General features: G+C 52.3%; 1 protein-coding gene across 4 annotated transcripts in view; it reads right to left on the bottom strand.

The window, feature by feature from the left end:
* Skap1 (src kinase associated phosphoprotein 1) overlaps positions 1–23,545 on the bottom strand; it is a 251,617-nt gene that overhangs the window by 20,972 nt on the left and 207,100 nt on the right. For all 4 annotated transcript variants that reach the window (XM_005394244.1, XM_005394246.2, XM_005394245.2 and 1 more), the window contains 6 exons: positions 21,641–21,718; positions 19,887–19,970; positions 17,404–17,528; positions 14,753–14,816; positions 12,883–13,086; positions 4,526–4,576 (listed from right to left, as the gene is read on the bottom strand). In XM_005394244.1, the coding sequence (XP_005394301.1) occupies positions 4,526–4,576; positions 12,883–13,086; positions 14,753–14,816; positions 17,404–17,528; positions 19,887–19,970; positions 21,641–21,718 (606 nt within the window). The remainder of the gene's footprint in view (positions 1–4,525; positions 4,577–12,882; positions 13,087–14,752; positions 14,817–17,403; positions 17,529–19,886; positions 19,971–21,640; positions 21,719–23,545) is intronic.

Genomic DNA, 23,545 nt, shown 5'->3' with positions numbered 1-23,545 from the left:
CAGCTGTGAAAAGTAAGCAGAATAAGGCAGCCCGTTCGGGACCCGTCCTGTCTCGCAAGCGCTGCCCCCAGTCCCCAGTCCTCCACTCCAATCCCCATTCCATTTCTCTAATAAATTTTTCTACTCAAAGAAAAAAAAAAAGAATAAAGAAAAAGAAAAAAGAAAAATAAACAGAACAAAAGGCTACAATCTGGGAAAGGATGGAACCTTCTCTCTGGTAGAGGTATGAAGGATATCACTGAGGAGTAAATTTTGCTTTTTGAGACAGGGTCTCACTATGTAGCCCAGGCTGGCCTCCAACTCAAGACGATCCTCCTGCCTCAGCCTCCCGAGTGCTGGGATGACAGGTGTGCGCCACCACGCCCAGTTTAACTGAGGTGTAACTCTTTACCTGGGTAAGGCTAGACTCTGTATCAGATTCCCAGCTGAACCCCTGTGACTGGTGTTAGTGTGGTGCGTCTACAACCTCACTAACTTACTCCCTGGCACCCCAAAACTTATGCACAGCCCCTATGAGATGTCAGGGGTTATGCGGGTCACACAAAGAGCCTGCTCCCGAGACCACCATCTAGCGGCAGAAGCACCTCGAAACAGTTACATGAATCTTTATTGCCTCAAGATCGCAGCGTCTCTGCAAAGAGGTCTAAGCTGCTACATATAGTAAGGAATTTAACCTAGTCCGAGGGTCCAGGGAAGGCTTCTCTGAACCATTAGCTTTATTTTTTGTTTGTTTGTTTGCTTTTGTTTTCCTTTTGGTACCAGGAATCGAACTCACGACCTTGCGCTTGCCAGGCAGGTGCTGTGCCGCTGAGCTAAATGCCCAGCCCCATGAACTGTTAGCTTTAATTAGGAAACATCTCCTGCTGAGTGTCCCTTAGAGACCTTGAGATGGGGCAGAAGGAAGCCCAGGAGGGTTCCAGTCCCAAAGCCGGCCCCCAGCAAGGGTCTGAGGGTTCCCAAGTTTGCAGGGTGAATTCGTTCTTCCCCTCACTTACTCAGTTTGTCATTCAGATTGGCAGGTGCATGTGGACTCTGACTTATTTATTATTTATTAATTTTTGTTTTTTTTTTGAGGCAAGAGTCTCCCTGTGGAGCCCACACTAGCTTTGAATGTGCAGGGATCCTCCTGCCTCATCCTCCTGAGTGCTATGATGACAGGTGTGTGCCACCACACCTAGCTTGGACTCTTTTTTTAAGATAGGATCTCACTATGTAGCCCAGGCTGGCCTTGAACTCACAGCAATCCTCCTGCCTCAGCCTCCTGACTGCTGGGATTGGACTCTGATTTTTTTAGAGATGAGAGGAATCCGGAGCCCAAGAGTGAGGCTTCCTCTGCGGGTTGGATTTGGCTTTCTGTAGGTTTACACTGCTCTGGCAGCAGCCTGAGACCAGGACGGTGTGGTATTCTGACCATTTAATTAATTCCAAACATCCCCATTCTCATTTTGAGGACATTATTCCATCTAATTATTTTTTTTTTCCAGGCTGTCCATTTGGAATGAAAAACAAAAGAATAAAGCTTAATGCCAGCATTTCTCAATGTCTCTCCAAAAAAAAAAAAAAAAAAAGACCCACAAAAAAAGTAACTCCACACTAAATGACGCCTGGTAATTCAAAAGCAAAGCACTAATATATTCAGCATAAAACAGACAGAGGACCTAGAGCAATAACGACACCACTAATAACGAAAACAGTTATAACAATTAACAACAATTACAGCGATGGAGGAGCTAATGAGATGATAGCTGCATTGAAATTGCCAGCAGAGCTGAGAAGGGCTTTTTCTGGAGAGAAAAAGGTGCTGGGCGGGGTCTTATTTTCGTTATTCCATGTAAGGGAAGCTCAACTTCAAGCAAACAAAATGTCACAGGCAGAGCCGTGCACAGGTTAAAAGTAATAGAGCTATTTTGTTTTCCAGGTACTTATTGCAAAAGCATTTGTCGTTCAATGCCAGACTCTCTGAGATCAATCATTACTCCTTTTTCTTTTTTTGTCTTTTTGAGACAGGGTCTCACTATGCAGTTCAGGCTGGCCTTGAGCTCAATTGTAGCCCAGTTAGTCTCGAACTTGCAATGATCCTCCTGCCTCAGCCTCCCGAGTGCTAGGATTATAGGCATTTGCCACCATGCCCGGCCCAGTCATTATTCCTATTATGGAGGTCAAGTGGGTGTGGCTGTGTTCTTTTGTTTTGTTTTGAGACAGGTCTTGCTCTGTAGCCCAGGCTGGTCTCCGATTTGCAGTGATCCTCCTGCCTCAGCCTCTCAAGTGCTGGGATGATAGGCGTGCACCACCATGCCTAGCCTGACATCACCTTTGCCTGAGAAGGAAGGAAGAGGAGCTTTCAGGACCTTCCTGTTCGGTGGTTAGGCTGATGGGTTGGAAATTAGAGAAAATGGGAGGTGTTGAAGAATCACTCATTAAAATAACCCTGTTACTAACAGTCACGCTGTAACCGAGCTCTTTAGAGATTGAACAATCAATACTACAAGGCTGTGATAGATTTTCTAGGTAACAGAATAAAATAAAAGAAATCACATCACGCAGGGTCATTACCACTCGATAAGGGTAAACTGGGTTCCCCCCCTTCCTCTGGCTTTCTGATAAGATCTGGCTGGCCCATAAACACGGCAGCAGCTCCATCAGGGAAGAGCAAGCGTACCATTTCAGGGACAGGATCCATGAGGTGCTTCAGGAAAGAACCTGGATTTTAAAGGTGACCCTGCCAGCCACAGGACCCTTAGCAGAAAAGAAGAGAGAGCCTCATTCGCTTTACTCTTCTTTTTCCTCCGAAGACTCAGAACCTCTGAGAAAAACTGAACGAAGTGAACCTGCCCGTGTAGCTTGTCTGAGACCTTTCAGAGACAGGGTCTCACTGTGTGGCCCCAGCTGGCTTTGAACTCATGCAATCCTCCTGCCTCAGCCTCCGGAGGGCTGGGGTCACGGTCGTGCACCACCACGCCCAGCTTCCAGCCTTTTAAAAGCCTTCACGAGGCTGCCTGCCTTCCTCCAGACCCTGGTATTTTATTGTTGTAAAATTAAGTGATGACATTCGGATGGTACATATTTGTTGCCATTTCTATAGCTCTTCTGGAGGAAAGGCACTATATAAATTCAATAAATAAATAAGTAAACACAAATAATAAAAATCCCCGCCTCAGATTCTGCAGACAGAGCGAAAAATCCTCCCGTTTTTTTAATCACTAAGTCACCAATCATCATAACGGGTGGGAGAATAAACCACGGAAACATATTTAGAGTTCACTGTACTTTAACAACACCTACTGCAGAGGAAGGAAGCGGAACAAAAGGGTTTCCTTTTGCGCTCTTTCCTCTTTAACCCTACCTGAATTAGACCTGTTAGGACAATGAAGAAATGAGACTTTGCTCACCTCCCAGAGATAAACTCAGAGCAAGGCAGAAGGAGGAAATGAAACGACGGAGGAGACTGAAACTGGATTTTTTTCTTGAGACAAGGACTCACTATGTAGACCAGGCTGGCCTTGAACTCACAGCGATCCTCCTGCCTCAGCCTCCTGAGTGCTGGGGTGACAGGCGTGCGCCACCACGCCCGGCTTCTCTGCTCTCAACTCCTGACTTGGCCTCTGATGTCTTTTTTCTCCCTGGGGAGAAACTGGGCCTCACAAATTTAGGTCCTTTGCTAACCCTTTTCAGATTACCTCCTGCAGCGATTAAAAAAAGGTGCTGGGGTGCTGCTGAACGGGTAAGGAGAAGAAAAGGCGGAAGGAGGAGAGAAGAGAAGAGGTAAAGCTTGAGAATAGGGGGAGCGGGGAGGGAAAGGGGAAAGGAATTCCTACGCTTCAATCTTCGTAGACTCTAAGAAAAAGTCCACGAGTATCTAAATCAGTCCTGACTGGGGCGGTGCTGGTGGAAGATGCGTCCTTTGAGGCCCTGGCAGCCAGCAGCATCCCTGGCTGAGGCTGCAGGACGGGGCCCTGGGTCCCCCCAGGAGGCTCCGGGGACGCCTGAGCGGGGAGCAGGGCCGGCTAACAGCCTGCTGCCCGCTGAACAGCCTGGGATGAGTGAGACGCAATTCCGTATTCAACAGAACTGTTACATATTCATTTCCAAATGTGCCTGGAATCGAACCAGGCCGTCAGAAGTCAGCTTCGCCAGACAGTTCTGTCCCTCAGCCTCCGCTCCCGCGTCAGAGCTGACACAGCTCCACTCCCTCTGCACTTGCAAGGGAAGTGTCTCTCTCGGCGAGGAGACACTGCCATTCTTTTCCGTCTCCGTCCCCCGATCTCTCGGAGATGAGGCAATTCTATTTGCGCTGTACTGATTCAAGAGATACTGATAGGGGAAAATAAATACCTGCTTTGGCTTCCACCTCTCTAGGCTAGATCGACAGTGCTCCCGGGAGCATTTGTTACGCTGCTTTCAAAGTTACGGTGTCACCCTGTCCGTTCACTTTAGCTGGGGCACTTGGGGTTGTTGACCCCAGTGCCTTTTCTGGCCGGGAGCCCGAGTGGCCCACCCGGCACTGGGCATGGGGGTGCCTGTGTACCTCCTTTTCGCGGGGTCCCACGTGCGTCCTCTTCTAGGCCAACCTCTTCATCTGAAGGGACAAACAACTAGCATTAGCAACCACACTCTCCTCAGAAGACTTTCACTTAGTGCATTTAAGAAAATCACCTCTCATCTTCAATCAGGCCTTCTTCTCTTTGATTCTGTTTTCTTTTCCTTTTTTTTTTTTTTTTGAGACAAGGTCTCTCTACGTAGCCCAGGCTGGCCTCGAACTCACTATGGAGCCCAGACTGGCTTTGAACTCGCGATGATCTTCCTGCCTCAGCCTCCCGAGTGCTGGGATTACAAGCATGCGCCACCGAGTCTGACCTTACTATCTCTCTCTTGTTCTTTTTTTGGTATTTTTGAGACAGGGTTTCACTTTGTAGCCCAGGCTGGCCTCGAACTCACTATGGAGCCCAGACTGGCTTTGAACTCGCGATGATCTTCCTGCCTCAGCCTCCCCAGTGCTGGGATGACAGGTGTGTGCCACCACGCTCAGCCCTGTTCATTCTTTTACAAACATGCTGAAGGGCTCACTATAAGCAAAGTGCAGCTTTAAGAACTGGGGACAGGCCAGAGACAAGGCTGTCACGGTCCCTGCCTGCGGAAGCCTCTGACGCCGTGGACTGCTGACGTGCCTGCCACTAGAATCCTCGCCCTTTGCCTTAAGCCCCTTTGTCCTCCTTTCTGGAATTCTCCACACTTACTGCCTCCGTGCAGGCATCCTCTCTGATTTTAAGCACTCACGAGCAGGACATGGGCGTGCCTGTGTGCCCGGGGCTGGAAGCGGGCGTTTCACCCCTCCGCGATTGATTAGTCCTAGATGTCTCCGTCTTTGTTCGGCTGCCGGCGGAGGGCGGCCACGTACAGAACTTCACGTCCCTAGCACTCGGGGCGTGGAGTTATCTTTTGACAGTTTGTCCTGAGCCTGCCTTGCTCATTAGAGGACGTGCTCCTCAGGGCAGCTGGAACCGTCTTTTAGCTAGTTGCCGGGGACCCACGTGGGTTCCAAGGTGGGGCTGGGGTCTAACTCCAGCCACGGACCGCCCCCCATGAACCTGTTCCATCACAGGCTGCACCCTACTGGATACCGCAGGAAGCGGGCCTTTGTGAAGACGGGGTGCGGTCCAGATCACACTTAGTTATCTTATGTACAGGGCAAGATGAGCAAAAAGGTACTTGCTCTTCTTTCTACAGCACCTCTGCTCTCTCTGACACACACACACACACACACACACACACACACCCCGTCTGTGGGTAGGGTATAAGAAGCAATATTTTGAGGGCTGAATACTCAGATTTTCCTGGCTCCATTTCTGGTCCTTTCTGCTTCTAGGTTTTATGCTACTTGCTTGCCTATTTCTTTAGAGTTCTGGCACTAAAGGGAACCTTTGAGGAGATGGTCTGGGGTAGCCCCCTCGCGTTTTGAGACAGGGTCTGTAGCCCTGGCTGGCCTCCATCTCACAGGAACCCTCCTGCCTCAGCCTCCCGAGTGCTGGGATGACAGGCGTGCGCCACCAGGCCCCGCTTGGCCCAACGGTTCTTAGCCCCACCTGCAGCGCTCGCCAAGGCCACCGGGGGAACAAGGCTGAGAGGCGATGATAGAGCGCACTCGGATATCGGAAAGAGACCCCGCTGGACTAAATCCCATGAAACAGTATCCTTGCACACTGCCCCTCATTACACGTCTGCTTCCTTCCTCTGCTCAGCTGCTTCTCCTTCTGGATGCAGGGCTACTATTATGGGATGGAAGCCATTAGCGCGAGAGGGGGTCCACCCTCATGTTGGGGACACCCAGGCGCTCTGGCGGGGGCAGCTCTTTTGCTGATATCAAGCAGCTCAGTCACGAAGCCCCTTCTGTGGAGAGGTTTATTCCGCCTCTGCTGTCTGTGCAGCTCTCTCCCTCCCAGTTCTAATCAATGTAAATTGGGTCAGATCTCCGCGGTGAATTACAAATTGGACTCGAAGCTGGAGGGTCACCGTGCTGCCACTCCACCTCCTTCCCGCCACCGTTAGATGGGAAGCCGCGCCAAAGATCTTTTCTAAATAAATCAGACTTTATTGTAAAACTCGCCCACTGACAAGACACAACCTCATTAGCATTGATTTTAAGATAAATTATTGAAAGTGGCTGGCCTGCTCTTTGCATTTGTAAAAAAGGAGAATGTAAATGTATTTGCAATGATAAAAAATGAAAACGCAAACTTGATTCCTTTATCCTTTCAGGCGACAGCACTTAATCTAGTCAGGGTTCAAAAAGAGAAAAAAAATACAAATGTGCTCCGTGCAGCTGGATTCCCCCTGAGACACTCAGATTTCTGGTGTACCTTTACGGTTACCTAGGAAGAAGGAGAAATGCTGGCCACGGAGCTTGTATGTCATGTGTCGCCACTGCTTGGCTTGGGGGTGACGGATTAGAAAGGGCGCGGTGGTGTACGCATGCCAGCACTCGGGAGGCTGAGGCAGGAAGATGGTTGTGAGTTCGAGGCCAGCCTGAGCTCCACAGTGAGTTCAAGGCCAGCCTGAACTGCAAAGTGAGACCCTGTCTCAAAAAAAGGGGGGACCCTCGGTCCCCACATCCATTCTCTCCAACGCCATCCCCCCTGGGAGGCAGAAAGTGGGCTCAGATCAAGGAACCTTGCTCTGGCTCCTGGGCCTTGGACACCTGAGGACGGACACTGCCACAAGCAAACAATTTATCTCAGACCCTCCCGGGAAACCAAACTGTTCTCTTTCAAACTCCAAACTCAAGACAAGGCAACAGGGGCGGGGGAAACGTCTTTTTTTTTGTTGTTGCTTCTTGATGCAGAGTCTTGCTATGTAGTCCAGATGAATTCTCCATGACCCTCCTGCCTCAGCCTCCCGAGGCTGGAGATTATAGGTGTACACCACCATGCCTGGTTAAAAAAAAAAAGTCTTTCTGGTTGAAAAAGGGAGTGAGTTAGCTAGCTAAATGTCTTACTTTCTTTTTTGTTAAGTCTGTAACACGAGGTTTTAATTTTAAAAGACTATTTTCAAACATTTTTAGGCTAAAGAGCTCATTGAACTTCTAAGAATATTATTAGGCATTTTCGTATTACATCAACTGAAATACATCTTCATTTAAGGGCGAATTAAAATTTATGTGCTAGCTCAACTTTAAACAGTAATAGATTATAATGGTCCTTGGTCCTAACTGGGCATAGGGGACCCCAACCTTACATAGGTTTTAAACAAATTAACCTCTAAAGATTACTGCCCACTTATTACATTAAATGCTCTGCTTGATTTCCAAATATCTCATCTCAGTTGGGAAAACTGGAAGAAGATTCCGTGAGCCGAGCGAGCACGGAGGGAGCCGTGGAGCGTCGCAGACGTCGCCCGAGAGTCGATTGCAATCAACAATCTTGGCACAAGGTCAGCTTCACTAATGAGGGGCTGGAAGGACAGGACCCGAAGCCACCCAGGAGGGACAGAGGGGAGCCGGCTTCTCGTGACACCTGGCTCCTCTCTGAAGCGCTGCGCTGACAGCCCTGCGCCAGCCGCTGCGCCCGCAGCACACAGAACAACCCCCAAACAAAGCCGCGTGACAAAAGCTTCAAGGGTGCCAAGTGTATTGGTGTGCAGCCAGATGTCAAAGTGCTCTGGCGACAGATGCAACAGAAACGCAGAGAGACTCGGAAGTGCAAGGCAAGCACGCAGAAAGGATGCTAGAGGCCCTCTTCGTCTTTTATTTATTGAGACAAGACCTCGCTTTGTGGTTCAGGCTGACCTTGGACTCACTATGGAACCCAGGCTGGCCTTGAACCTGAGGCGACCCTCCTGCCTCAGCCTCCTGAGTGCTGAGATGACAAGCTTGGGGTACCACCAGGCCCGGCTCTGGTGCTCTTTAGACAGCATAGAAAATGCAAGCTAGAGGCCGATAGCAATTTAATTCTCGGTTGTGTATGAGATAATCTCAGATGTTATTTCAAAATGCTCGCATCCTGACGGTGAGGTTCGGCCTGGGTATATTACATCTAAACTCAATTTGTGCTAATGGCAACGCTCAAAATGCTTTGAATTTAATTCCACAAATAATAACTGAGCATCTACTAATTGGGGAGAAAGACCGGAGTACAGATCGCTGAGATAAGGGTTGAAATAAAGCTTCATTGCCGCTCGACAGGGGAGGGGGTCCGCTGGGGGACTCAGGTGAGAGGATGTGTGTGGTGGGAGGGGGTTGTCGTGGCTGAAATCGGGGCCACTCCAGGTGGGAGACCCGGCAGGGTTGGTTCCAGCTGCTGTTGGCCGGGCTGCGGGGTGGCGGCGCCGTCTCTTCGTCACTTTGTGTTGTTTTCTTTCTCTTTAGACTCTCAACCCCCGTCCCTTTCCCAGGGGTCTGGACAGCGGCACCGAGGGAAACAACTCCACGGAATGCTTGCTTCTGACTTTAAAGAACCCAGCCCCACACTTTATTCTAAAGCGATCCGGTGGCGGGGCAGCTTGAGCACACGCCCAGTCTCCGGAGCACTGTCCCTCCGTTCCCGCTCTTCTGAGATCTCCGGAGGACACGGCTGCTGCCGTGGTGGCTGCCACGAGGCCCGGGGACAGCTCTTCAGCGGCCTTGGACGCCTTCCCGGGTCCCAGCCTTGAGGCCCCGAGGCGTGGGCTGTTAAAAGCTGGCCTTCTGGGGCACCTGGAATCCCGGGCCAGGCCTGTGAGTGACCTCCGGGAGCTGAGAAAGGGCTCCGAAAGGCCTTCGGTTTTCCATGCACTGCCCTGGCCTTTCTTCGCGGCCCATCTTGCAGTTCCATCGGATCCCCAAAAGTGAAGGGTCCCCCTGAGCGCAGGCTCAGAAACCTCAGAGAACATCCACCGTGAAACCATATTCGTCCAGAATGACCGTTTTAAGGTGCGGCTGAAAACCCGAGCGCTTGATTTTCCCTCCTGGGGACAGGGTCACTCTCCACGCAGCAAATGCTGATCTCCCTGTGATGAATGTGGTGGGGTGGATGGAATCTGATGACCCATACATTATTCTGAATTAGGAAAAACACTTTTTATTGATGTGTGTGTGTTCCATACTCCTCTCTATGTGAACTACACTCCGGGAGCGCAATTTCCCCACGGAGACAGCGAGGGCTGTGTGGGCCCCATTCCAAAGGCCCGGCTTAGCAGAAGCACCGCCGCGCTAAGCACTCTTCCCAGGCCGGGATGGTGGCGCACACCCGTCATCCCACCACTGTGGAGGCTGAGGCAGGAGGATCGCCATGAGTTCAAGGCCAGCCTGGGCTACCTTTGAGACCCTGTCTCAAAAACAGAAAAAGAGAATATCCTTCACAAAGCACCTTTTCCCGTTGTCATGAAATGAATGCGAGGCCCAGCCGCCGCTGCCGATGGAGATGTGATGCTAGCCGTCTCCCTCCATCCAGCACCTGGCCGCACGGTGAAACCAGCCGGAGCAGAAGGTGAGCTCTTTCTTCCATCTGCTCCGGATTTTCTGTTGCCAGTGCCCGCCTGGACGCTCCAGCCCGTTGGCGAGGGCATGGACCTAGCCGTTCCCCCACTGTTCAAGGAGGTGATGCTTCCCATGGAAAGGCCACCGTGCGTGGTTGACAGCCGGCACGTCCCCATGCCTCAGAGCTAGGCCCTCCACGCGCCCCTCCAGCGGAGTCGCTGTTGTCGCCCCTGCTCTGCAAGCCAGCGAGACAGAGGAGTGTGCCCAGGCCTCTCAGCCCGCCGGGGCACGGAGACCCAGCCCGACTCGCAGCCGGCTTGGCTTCTGCAACAAGGCGCTGCCTCACGCACTCGCATACCGCTGCTTATTCGTGGTCTTTTTGTTCATTTGCTTTTTTTCTTTTTGCGGTGCCGGGCATCGAACTCAGAGCCCTCACTCTGAGCTCCTTCCCAGCGTCTTCTGTTTGTTTTGAGACAGGGTCTTGCTAAATTCATGAAGTTGCCCATGCTGGGCTTGAACTTGAGATCCTCCTGTCTCAGCCTCCCAGACTGCTGGGATACAGGTGTGTGCCCTCACGCCCAGCTAGTTGGTGGTCTTGTGAGACAAACAGTGGGATGTGTGGCTGAAGCAGTCATATCGTAATTAAACGCCTGCCCAGCCCACCTTGGGCGCTGGCTCTAAGACCTGTGATGAGGTTTTCAGGAAGGGAACAATGAGCTAGGGACAGCGTCATCCTTTGGAAACACGGGAAGCCAGCTGCTATTTCGCTAACTGCGCATAAAGAGGCCCCGGCTTGGGATGCATTTTCAGTGGGCTCTTTCCCTTTTTTCTGCATCTGTGAGTATCAGTGCTCTCCTCCCCGGCCCCTCTGAGAATTACACAAGTGCATAGAAGACCCTTCCTTCCTTCCTTCCTTCCTTCCTGAGACAAGTTCTGGCTGTGTAGTTCAGGCCTCAAACTCTCAGAGATCCTCCTGCCTCAGCCTTCTGAGTGCTGCAATTACAGGCCAAGCACCACCACGCAGGCATCATAAGACCTTTTCTTTGCACCCCACAGGGCAGAGTGGCTCAGTGGGATTTCCCCAGTGCATTCTTCCACAGCTGTGACCCTCGGTGGAGCAGCGCCTGGACGGTGCCCATGCCTGGGCAGGAGCGCAGAAGTGCGGGGACCGGAGCTCTCTGGGAGTGCTCAGACTGAGCCGGGGAGCGCATCTCCTCTTCGGGAGCAGACGTGGTAAATGAGCTCCATCTCTGCACCCTGCTGTTGCGGCGGAGCAGGCTGTGAGAGGGAAGATTCTCAGAGGAGCTATGTTTTAATGTTGCAATTTGATTCAATTTTCCACTCTATAAAATTACCCATCACCGCTCGTTGCTTTCTAACAGACACCTTCACTCTTAATTTAACAATCCTATCGAATTCTGCCAGGGAAATTGGAAAAATTTATCACCTGTGAAATTTTATTTTCCTTCGGTTGTATCTGTTTTTGTAAAACTTCATTAACGACGGTGACTTGCTGAGGAAATTATCATTTTTTTTTTCAACGTCAGACACAAGCAATGGCTCGACCTCCACCAAGATATCATTTGCATAATAAAACACAACAGAAAAAGGCTGGGGAAGGGACTGGCAGAGGCTGGGGGAAGCCGCTTCTTCCTGGTCAGGATGTGCAGCCGCAGTCTTGCTTCTTTTTCTTTTCTCTTGGTTTTTTGAGACAGGGTCTCCGTATGTAGCCCAGGTTGGCCTTGAACTCACGGTGATCCTCCTGCCTCAGCCTCCCGAGTGCTGGGATGGCAGGTGTGTGCCACCACGCCTGGTTTGACAGCCCTGCTCCTTGACTGGGGTCCCAGTAAAGTGGCTTCGCTCCCAGGGAAGAGGCGGATGTAGAACCCAGGCCTGTGGCCCTGACTGCTCTTGGCAGCTTTGTAATCCAAGTTCCCTACCGATGACGCCTTCAGTGACCAGCCTGTCTTGGGGGCCTGAGTGTTAGATCCCTAGGTTCCTAGGTTCATCTGGGAAGGTGGTTTACGTTGCTATAAATTTAGGCTTAACTTGAATTTCTTAGCAGAGTGCTGACTCCTGGCAAATTTCCACAGCAGCTCTTTGAGAACGGGCTTGAAGCTCAGCACCCCCGGGGTCTAACGACCTCACGTTAAAGACTCAGGTGCAGTTTCCACCGCCCCACACCCCGCCTCCATGCTGTGTGGATACAGCGAGGTCTGTTTTCTGTGATGTTGGCTTATCCTGCTGGGGGGAGAAAAGAGACCCGCAGTGTAGACTTGCTTTATCCTTTTTTCTTTTTTGGAGACAGAGTTTTCCTATGTAGCCAAGGCTAACCCTGAACTCGTGACCCTCCTGCCTCAGCCTCCTGAGTGCCGGGGTGACAGGTGTGTGCCTCCATGGTCTGGCTCTGGGATCCTTCATACTTCTGAGGCCGCTTTCTGTCCTTCACAACATTCCCCTGGAAAGAAGCTGCAACTGCAGCTGTGCCGGTCCAGCCCCGAACTCAGGGTAAACCAGCGAAAGCCAACATGAGCATTCGGAGCCTTCAGCCTTGGGAAGCACCTCATCCATCAGTGCAGGAAGCAGGGAGGAAAGACTCTTTGATCAAATTTTCAGCATCTGTCTAGTGGGGTCATATTTCCCTGTGTTCTCTCCTTCAGAGGGTGACATTTAGATCCGGCTTCCTTTGAAGTGTTCCAGGTTATATTCTTCTACCGGGTCCAGAGTTGCTTTTTCCGTCTCTTGAGACAAAGTCTTGCTCTGTCGTCCAGGCTGGCCTTGAACTCACTATGAAGCTCAGGCTAGCCTTAAACTCTTGGAGATCCTCCTGCCTCAGCCTCTCAAGTGCTGGGATGACAGAAGTGCCTTACCGTGCCTGGCTTAGGCCCAGAGTTTCTGAAACTAGGAGGACATAATGAGAAGGTGCAGTGTCTCACCTGGGAGGACTTCGTAGATATCCTCTTCCTTCTCCTCTGTAGACCCCGCGGTCCTCAGGCTCCCAGGCAAGATAACGGGTCTTCCCTGGGGAGCAGAATTTGCAGACTCAAAACCATCAATATCATCGTATGTCTCTTCCCCTTCCGCTTCCTCCTCCTCTTCTTCCTCCTCTTCTTCGTACGGGATGGTTGAAGAGCTCAGATCTGCCGGGACAAAGACAACGGTGAATCAGGGTGGGAGAAGGCAGGAGGGCGTCAGGGACGGGGCGGGGGCTAAGGTCCGCCTGAGAAAAATGCAGCGCTAGGTTCAGGGCTGTTATTTATTTATTTATTTATTTATTTTTTCCAGTACTGAGAATCGAACTCACGACCTGGCGCTTGCCAGGCAGGCGCTGTGCCACTGAGCTAGATCCCCAGCCCCCAAGGGCTGTTATTTCTAATTCAGGCCCCGGGGGGCAGGAAAGGGCCTGCCAAGGTTTACACCATCCATGTAAATCCTTCCGCGCGATAAGACTGGGTCAGAATAAAGCGGCCCTAAAAGGCGGGTGTGTGAGCGCGAACCCGGGCGGAGGGACACAAACAGGCCCGGGGGAGAAAAAGCAGGGGTGACCCCGTGGCCCGGGGTCTCCAGGGCGCGTGGGAGCGGGGTGACCGCCGTGGCTTCCACAGGACATCGGAGCAGCAGGTGATGACCCCTTCTCCCCGATGACCGTGCTGCAGAATTCCAGACCCGCTTGTTTATAGAGAGAAACAAAAACGGCAAAATCGGAAGAGGAGAAGAACTGGGCGGTGGGAAAATACAGCACGGCGCAGTGGAAGGGTCTGCGGGACCGTGCGGTCTGGGGCCTCGGAGTGGGCTCACCGCCCCGGGACGCCGAGCAGCCCCAAGGTTGGTTTTCATTCTGATGGGGCCCAGAGAAGGCTCGTGCTCTGCCTGGGGGGACGCAGTGCTCCCCAAAACCTGCTCTGGGGCCTCAGCAGGGTGGGTGGGGGTGGGCAGGTGCCGGGGGCACCCCCGGGCTCGGGGGGGATGGAGGGGCATCCAGCCTTCACTGTGAAACCCGGCAGAGCCGTTTGGCGTGGTGAGGCTCTCTACAAAGATTCTGCCACCGTTTTCGCCTGGATTCCGGAGCCGCTTCATAGCAGGGAGGGATCAAAGATACATTTGTGGCTCAAACCATACGTTATTATTCGGTTTGTTTTAAAGGAAAATGGGATGAATAATCTGTTCAATGTGGGATTCTGAAAGTACCACAGGGTACAGCTCAATAAAGCCGCTTTGAGCTTTATGGAGGCTCACACACTTCGGGGTATATTACACGCATAAATCCAGGCACCTAGACGCGCGTGTGCCCCGTCGCCTCGCCGTCAGGCCGCGCGCGCCCGCCCCGCTCTGCCGTGCGTGCCGCGGGAGGAGGGCGCGCTCGTTTGTTTCTGTGATAGCAAGGGCAGAACTGGGTGAATCCGCAGTTCTTGTAATTAAACCTCGGCCCCGCGTCCTTTTCATCCACAATAAAACCTTGCTGCAGATGAGAGGGCCCTGGCAGCAGGCGTGGTGTTTTTAGGCTGATGCGCTCTGGCCAGGTGCAAAGGGGGCGGAGGGGTGGGAGGGGGTCGGAGACAGCAAATTGGGTTGAGCTGGCTTTCGGGATTCCCTGTCCTAGTGGTAGGAGTAGGGGTGGCATCAGAGGTCGCCCCCAGCTGGAGGAGGTCCTTACCTTCTGATTGACACACGGAACTGCAGCTGTTAGAATGCAGGGGCGGGGGGGGGGGATGCAGAGGTGGGAGTGGGCAGAAAAACACCCACAGAGGCCTCCATACTCTACTTCCCCAGTGTAGGGTCAGGAGTCCCGATACCAGCGACACTCACCCTTTAACAGGAAGCTAATCTGATCCACCCAATCTCTGGCTTCCGCTGGACTAGCAGCTGTAAACTAGAGAGAAATTAGCAAATTAATTTATCATCTGCACTAAAACATCCACGAATCCTAATAGGGAGCTGCAAGGGAAGGAACCTGCGACTTTCAGTCAAGTTTAAGGCTCAGATTCTCTGCCTGATTAGTATTAAAAAAAGAAAAACCAAGCAGCGGACCCCAAGCAATTTTTTCCCTTCAGCAATTTTGCATATGGAGAGACAACAGTTTTTTAAAACAATTTCTTTCAAAGAGAGGGTCTCACTGGCCCTGAACTTACTATGTAGCCTAGACCGGCCTCAAACTCCCTGTGATCCTCCTGCCTCAGCCTTCCGAGTGCTGGGTTACAGGTGTGCACCACCACGCCTGGCTGATAACAGCTTTAAAAATCTAGATATTTGTGTTCATTTGATTATTCCTTCATCAGGCGTTTATTTGAGAAAAGTTTACAGAACAAAAAAAGGGAGCAAAGTGATTTGTAAATGCGTCGGGAGCACTGGTAGTGACAGTATTCGTGTTGTTCTTCCCAGTGCTGGGAATAGAACCCAGGGCCTTGCGGGTGCCAGGCAGGTGCTCTACCACTGAACTATGATGGCAGCCGGGGTGTTAGCTGGAGACAGGAAACCCTTATTATTACCGCCTAGAGCAGGTCGGGGAGGCAGGCTGAAGCAGTAAGTCTGGGCTGAAGTTGTATAAAGAGCTGATGGAAACTGGCTGGGGGAGCGGTGGAGGGGGACGGCTCTGCGCTGCGGAGCCACTGCGTCTGGGGAAGCAGGCAGCCGGCTCCACTGGAGAGTGAAGAGCAGCGGATGAAGAGCTGAGGGCCAGAGGAGAAGGAACGAGGCGGGAGAGACCCGAAATACACAGTGGAGGCAGAACCCGCAGACCGTAAGGACGGCTTCAATTCAGCGGCCGAGAGGAGAAGGGAGGAAGTAAACTACATTCCAACTCACGAGACAGACCGGCTGGGCGCGGAGCTGTTGTAATTCTTTTCTTTTTTTTTTTTTTTTTTTCAAAAAATGAATCAACTTGAAATAAATGCTCCTGAAAACATTTTAATTATCTGCCCATTAGGATAAGCGCAAGATACATGCTCTGTAAGAAACTCAGACTTCTGCACAATACTTATATTAATAGACACTGTCATTCTTTTTTCTTTTTCGGGGGGACAGGGTCTTGTTATGTAGTTCAGCCAGGGCTTCAACTCGCTATGTAGCCAGGCTGTTCTTGAACTCACGGCGATCCTTCTGCCTCAGCCTCCCAAGTGCTGTGATTACAGGGGTGCGCCATCATGCTTAGTTCTTTTTTTTTTGTCTTTTGGAGGCAGGGTCTCGCTATGCAGTTGAGGCTGGTCTTGAGCTCACTTCGTGTAGCTCAGGCTGGTCTCTAACTCAAAACAATCCTCCTGCCTCAGCCTCCCAAGTGCTGTGATTACAGGAATGCACCACCACACCCGGCTTTTGCTTAGTTCTTAAAAAGACCTCTGCAACGAATTTCTAGGAATACTGGCTTATGATTTTCACATAAACTTTTATCAGGATAAAGTCTCATAAGAATTTTATTTTATTTTATTTTTATTTTGTCTTTTTGAGACAGGGTTTCACTATGCATTTCAGGCTGGCCTTGAACTCATTTTATAGCCCAGGCTGGCCTTGAACTCCTAGCGATCCTCCTGCCTCAGCCTTTTGAATGCTGGGATGACAGATGCGAAACACACTCAGTACATATCTGTATTATAAAGGATTCTGCAGGAAAATTGTTAAAAGTTTAAAAAATTATGGGAATGGTATAATGAAGAGGTAGACTACCTTATCAAAATAAAGATTAAGATACTGTAGCAACATAAAAAGTTGGGTGCTGAGAAAAAATTTAAAGAGCAAAAGGGTTTCTTAATCTGAGCATGTTTATAAGTTAGCAAAAGTTTTGCTGCATTGCTTTAGTAAAGCAGAGATAAGATAAAAATGACCAGTGAATAGGATATTATATATATGTCGTATTTTTGGTGAAAATCATTATGTACCCATAGCTATAAGTTTTGATTGTTTTAATTAATTTTATAATGAGTTGGAAATGCAGGAAGTGAGACTCAAGCGATAAAAACATGGACGCAGTGAGGACGGAGTCTTTCTCTCGCTCACAGAGCGCTCTGGTCCCTCACTGCGCTGTCGCCCGAGGGACCGCCGTCGCCGACATCCTAGACACCGTCCCAGTGACACGGCGCGGCCACACACGCCACGCAGGAAGGTGGACGTGGGGGGAGACAGCATTTTTCACTCTCAATTTAGATTTTGCTTTTTCCGGATTTCATGGGAGAAAGTGGAGCCAACCCGCTGGGAATGTGAAGAACGGGACCAGAGGCGAGGAGGAGAGGCGAGGAGCCGCTGCAGGGCGCGCGGGACCGGCCGGGGGGTGGGGGACAGACACGGCCTTTCCCTCGCCGGGCACGTCCAGGACAGCGCGGCGACGGAGGAGGAGTGTGCCCCGGCGAGGGCCCGAGGGGCTGAGCTGGGCAGGGGTGCGCAGACGGCAGGCAGGTCCGAAGCCAGCGTCCCCACGGGAGGAAGCGCGGCCCCGTCAACCGCGGGGACCCTGCGCCGGTCCGTCCTACCTCGTAGCTGCGCCTGTCCTCGGAGGTCAGCTCAAAGCAGCTCTCCTTCCTGGAGTCCCTGCGCAGGTGGGGGGCCATCCTGACACTGTAGCCCTTCATGGCGAAGGTCCCTTTCGGCTGCTTGCCTGCAAGACAGCAAAGCTCCCTGAGTCCCGCCAGCCCGGCGCCAGCCCAGGGGGGGCGTCGTCCCTGCCGTGTTGCACAAAGCCTGGAGACGGTGGTGCGGCCCTAGGGACCACGACGGTCAAGGAGGTGATGAGGGACGCTTGGAGGAGGCGACTGGACAGCCAGCGGGCCCCACCGCCTCGGCACAGCCAGGCGATGCCACAAAGGGGGCCTCAGCAGCGGAGCACAGAGGGGGATCGTCGAAGGTGAAGATCCGCGGCAGAGCGACAGGGGCCACTGCAGCAGCCCGGTGTGGCTGGGCCCTGAGCTTCCCAAGGCCACTGCGGAGTCACGGTGTTGACATCAGGGCCGGCACCGCTCACCCCGAAGGAGGGACAGCAGCTCAGGGGGCACTCGGAGGCCTTGAGCTCACTTTGTAGCCCAGGCTGTCCTCAAGCTCACAGCGATCCTCCTGCCTCAGCCTCCCGAGTGGATGTCCTCCTGAGGGATGACCGGCGTGTGCCACCACGCAGGGCTGACGGAAGCTTTTTGGGGATGATGGTGGCGATGAGGAAGGCAGTGGGGTAACAAAATAAAAAAGAAAAGCAAAGCAGCAGAAAGCCTCCGTCCTCACCTGGTTGAGCTAGGAAAAACCCACAAACGCTGAACTCCCTGAGAAAATGTCGAGGGCGTAATAAGAAGTAACTGGCGAGCAGGGAGCCATGCAACAGTGCTTTTTGACACCAGAATCCTTTTTCTTGAAGTATCTCCTCTTGTTCTCACTGGCCACTAAAATGCTTTGTTGTTTCTGCGGTCGCGAGATTTTATTTCACCTTGACGCGAAATGGTCAATAAAAGTCTCCCAGCCTCCTACGGTCTCCTCCCCCGCCCCCTCACCTGGAGTAGAAAGGCTCTGAGCGGACCATGCCTGCTTTCTATCCAGACACCCCAGCCGCTGATTTAAATGCAAGGGACATTTGTACATTTTTATAACGGCCTAAAGGCCAAATTTGTTTGAAGGAAATAGTACCGGGCTGGCTGGCTCATGTGCCTAGAATTCAGAAGAGAACTTGCGGCTGCCAGATTTAAGAGCGGGTGAGAGGTTAGAGAGGCACAAGAGATGTGTTATACAGTTTTCAGAGCATGCGGCTAGTCGGGTACGGTGGTGCACACCTGTAATCTCAGCACTTGGGAGGCTGAGGCAGGAGGATTGCTGGGAGTTTGAGCCAGCCTGGGGTACATAGCAAGACCCTGTTTTTAAAAAAAAAAAAAAAAAAGAAAGAAACTACAACAAACTCCAAAGGCTGGGCATGGTGGTGCACGCCTATAATCCCAGCACTCGGGAGGCTGAGGCAGGAAGATCACTGTGAGTTCCAGACCAGCCTGGGCTACAAAGTAAGCTCGAGGCCAGCCTGAACTGCATAGCGAGACCCGGTCTCAGAAAGACAAAACAACAACAACAACAAAGAACGTATGCTGCTGTCCATTCCTAGTGAGGCTTGAACTTCACCCCAGACGCGGAGGTTCTGAGGGCTCAGGATGGTGAGCGGAAGATGAAATTCAGGACACCTGCGGCAGGCAGGGACAGAGAGAGGTGACTGCCGCAAAGCTAGGAGAAACCTGAAGGGTCCCAGGTCACGGAGCAAAGCCTCCCGTCTTTCTGCTCCCTTGCTACCGAAGGCGCAGGGCGTCCAGAGGCGGCCGGGGTGGGTGTCTGTGAACCCCGGGCTGCAGCGTCAAGCTGCAGAGCAAGGATGTTCAGGGTGGGAGGCGGGGGCAGAGGCAGGAAGAGGGAAGGAAGGAGAAAGGCCCACTCTGCAGCGTTCGCGCTGGCCTCCGAGGAAGTTGCTAGCGCACGAGAAGCCCCTGTGGGAATGGATGATTTTTATTTTGTTTTATTTTTGTTTTGTTTTTTAAGACAGGTCTTGCCGTGTAGCCCAGGCTGGCCTCAAACATGCGGAGGTCCTCCTGCCTCAGCCTCCCAAGTGCTGGGATGACAGGCGTGTGCTATCACCCCTAGTTTAAGGTTTTTTTTCTTTTTGAGACCAGTCTCACTGTGTAGTTCAGGCTGGCCTCAAACTCTCAGCGATCCTCCTGCTTCAGCCTCTCCACAGCTGGGATGGCAGGCGTGTGCCTGTTGATTTTTTTTTTTTTTCTTTGAAGAATGCCCACACATTCCATTTTGATACTGTAGCATTGTTCGTCATGATAAACGGTAACTCTTTGGTAAATGGACCACACTATCTTCACCTTTGCAAAGGAAACAACCCTAGCTGGAGGCCTTAGTCACCCTTGCCGGTGTTATTTCAGGCCTGGCTGGAGCCGGCAGAGTGGGAGGACCCGAGCGCCCGCCCCCGAGGCCCCCGTCCCGCGCTTACTCTTCTCGTTGGCGAAGTACAGGAAGAGGCCCCGGCTGAGCACGCACCAGCGCTTCTGCCACTCCGGCCCGAAGAAGCTGTGATCTGCGCGGACCGAGACATAAATTCAGGTAACTGCAGTCGCCCACCGCACACAGCCCCTCGAGTTGCTGTGTTTCCCCAGTTAATGGGCTATGACGTCCTCCCCACGCTCCCCGGGTCCCCCCACCGACGTGGAGCCCAGACCCGGTGCGCGGGGCCGGCTGCCTCCGTCTCTTCTGGCTTTGAGTCTCATCCTGCGCCTTCCGAATTCTCTATGATGTCTTTTTCACATCTTGGTTGGTTTTTTTTTTTTTTTTTTTTTTCCGGTACGGGGAACCGAACTCACGACCTTGCGCTCGCCAGGCAGGCGCTTTGCCGCTGAGCTAAATCCCCAGCCCCGTTGGTTGGTTTTTCTGAGACAGGGTCACACTATGTAGTCCACGCTGGCCTTGAACTGGCCATGGAGCCCAGGCTGGCCTCAGACTCATGGCGATCCTTCTGCCTCAGCCTCCTGGGTGCTGGGATGACAGGCGTGCATCACCGCACCTGGCTTATTTTTTAAAATTAAAAAAAAAATTATTCTTATTTATGCTTAATAAGCATAGTATGTATTTGTAGTACACAATGATTACATTGTGTAAATTTTTTTTTCTTTTTTCCTGAGGAATTAGAGACTAAACCTAGGGGCTCTAGCACAGTAGGCAAGGCCCCTCTCCCTTTTTCAAATTTTATTTTGAGACCTAGTCTTGCTAAATTGCTCAGGCTGGCCTTGAAGTTTTGTTTCTTCTGCTTTAGTGCCCCAGGTTGCTGGGATTCCAGGTGCTCTGCACGAGGCAGGCTGTCTATGGCATCTGCTTTTGAGGAAGGAAAGTAATATTCCAGGCCATGGATATACATATATGTATGTGTGTGTTTTGTTTTTGTTTTGTGTTTTCTGAGACAGGATCTCACCATGTAGCCCAGGCTGGCCTCAAATTCACAGTGATTCTCCTGCCTCGGCCTCCTGAGTGCTGGGACTGCAGTGTACACTACCATGCCTGGCTTTAGTTTTGTATTTTGTGTGTGTGCTTGTGTGTGCTATGCTGGGTGCCAACCCTGTGACTCCAGGTCCAGCAGTACCTATTCTAATCCCGTGAGTGCAATGAAGGTGAAGAGTTGGGCTTGTTTGAAATTTCAAAGTGGGCCATTTCACATACGATATAAAAACCACACTGTTGGCAAAATGGTTTCCCTCCTTAGGGAAGACAGGAGTATCATTCATTCACTCAAGAGATTTTATTAAGCATCAATTTCCTTCTTTTTCTTTCTGCTTCTGTTTTTTTGTACCGGGAATCAAACTCAGGACCTTGTGCTTGCCAGGCAGGCGCTTGTGCCACTGAGCTATATCCCTGGCCCTATTCCTGCATTTTTTTTTTTTTTTCTGCATTTTTGAGACAGGGATTCAATTATATAGCTGAAGCTGGCCTTGAACTCCTGGTGACCCTCCTGCCTCAGCCTCCAGGTGGCTGGGATCCCACGTGCGCGCACGTGCGTGCGTGCGTGTGTGTGTGTGTGTGTGTGTGTGTGTGTGTGTTTCACAGCAGGCCTTGAAGACTGGGGCAGCCGGACCCGCTCTATCCGGGGCAGCTCCAGGTCTGGGCCGCCCCGCTGACACACGCTGCCCTTCCTGGGGCAGAGAAGCCCCTGACGCGCTGCCCGCTTTCCTGGGCTCCGGCTTTTCCGTTGCGTAGTACCTTTGCTCTTCTTCTCCAGGTACCCCTGCTTGAGCACGCTGTCCAGCTCCTGGGCGCCCCGCAGGAGGCCGTCTGCGCCTGAAACGAGAACAGCGGCCTTGTGTTGGAGGTGCCGAGGTTTCCTCTGCCGGCACACGGTGCCCACCCGGCCGGGCCATGGGGGCGGCCGCTCCACAGAGCTCTGCAAACAGTCACTGTGAGATGGAGGAAAAGAGTGAATTTCTTTTCTTCCTGATTATAGCGAGTGCTACAATCACTTAAAATATCTACACATACGTTCACTGTGGCAAGGGGAGGCGCCGAAGTGTGTGCTGATTGGTAGGAAAAGGACTCCAGGGAATTGAGAATTGTTTTGCGTTGTTTTTTGAGACAGGGTCTTGCTATGTAGCCCGGGCTGGCCTCGAGCTCACAGCCATCCTCCTGTCTCAGCCTCTGGAGTGCTGAGATTACAGATGTGCATTACCTCGTAGGCCTCCTTAAGAGATGAAAAGCTGTTTGATAACAATAAGAAACCCCAAAAATGAAAAACAGGGGGCCAGAGAAAAGAGCTCATGCCCAGGAGAGCAGGGAGCCCTGCTCACAGCGCCAGGCCTGGCCAAACCTGAGTTTCTCTTTAAAAGCCAGTTCTGAGCTGCGTGTGGCGGATCGGGCTTGCAGTCTCATCTGCTTGGAGGCTGAGGCAGGAGGATCCCGAGTTCGTGTCCAGCCTGGGCAATCTAGTGAGACCCTGTCTCAAAGCCAAGGGCTGGAGGTGGGGCTCAGAGTGAAGGCCGGCCTCCGCCCGCAGCCCGGCAGAAGAGGAAGGAGGCGGGAGGAAGAGAAAGCCAAGCGGACAGCAAAGCGGCCGGAGAGGGTTGAGGCCGTCCTGTCACACCCGCCCTGACCAGGGTCCCTTTTCCTCTGATGCTGTTCGCACGTCACCCACCGCCTCTGCCTGCAGGGTCCCCTCGTTGACCTGCCGAGGTGGTGGATGGGCTGGACAGGCAGCTTCCTTGTCCCTGTGGAGGGCGAGGGGGCAGCAGCGCACCCTGACGGCCTCCGCGCTGCACGCTGCAGCGTGCTCAGCTCGGCAGCCGCCTGCCGCCGCCCACAGGGGCCACAAGGCGGACTGGGTCAGAGCTGAGTGGCGTGGGCTGCCCCGGCTGGAGGTGCAGCGGGCTGGTCCCTGCCGTCATCAGGACATCTCAGGAGCAGGGCACTGCACCCTCCCCGCTTCACCGGGACCATGCGGGCTGGGGCGGGCTGCAGCCCCTCTGCCCCACCCTGCCCTGGGGGCCTGCTTCCCGGGGCGGGTGGTAGCCTGGGCTCCCTGCGGTCCCACGCTGGGTTCCTGCTTGCACAGGTTTTACCCCAGGCACGTGGTGTGCACAGGGGCTTCAAGCAAGTGCTAACCCCACCCAAGGGCGCCTGGTGAGGTTTCCGATCGCTTCAGCCTTCACCTTGTCTACACTCAAACAGCCAGTTTTAAGAACACGAATTTTATTAAGTTCTCTATGCAAGGTGAACCCTCAGTGATTGCCAAGTCTGGATTTCTGCAAAGTATAGGAGTCTTAGAATCGTAGCCTTAGCACAAGATAAACCCTGTAACCGTCATCTTCTAACTGTGAGCTGCTGACATTCCTGGGTTTCAATAGCCTCCTTCTGTACAGATTTATTGAGAAATCAATAGCCAGGCATGGTGTTGCACTCCTGTAAGTTCAGCCCTAGGGAGGCTGAGGCAGGAGGGTTTTGTTGAGTTTGAGGTCAACTAGGGCTATGTAGTGAGTTCAAGGCCAGTTTGAACTACACAGAGAGTTCTCAAACCCTGTGTCAAAAAGCAACCAACCAATCAACTAATCAGTCAACGGCAACCACAACAAAAATAAACACCCCCAAGAAAAACCCCACTGAAAAACAAAACCAACC

Source organism: Chinchilla lanigera, unplaced genomic scaffold (assembly GCF_000276665.1).
Source record: "Chinchilla lanigera isolate Chin_1 unplaced genomic scaffold, ChiLan1.0 scaffold00050, whole genome shotgun sequence".
NCBI classification, from domain to species: Eukaryota; Metazoa; Chordata; class Mammalia; order Rodentia; family Chinchillidae; genus Chinchilla; species Chinchilla lanigera.
Note: the sequence above shows the minus strand (reverse complement) of the source record. Positions and strands in the feature narration are given on the sequence as shown.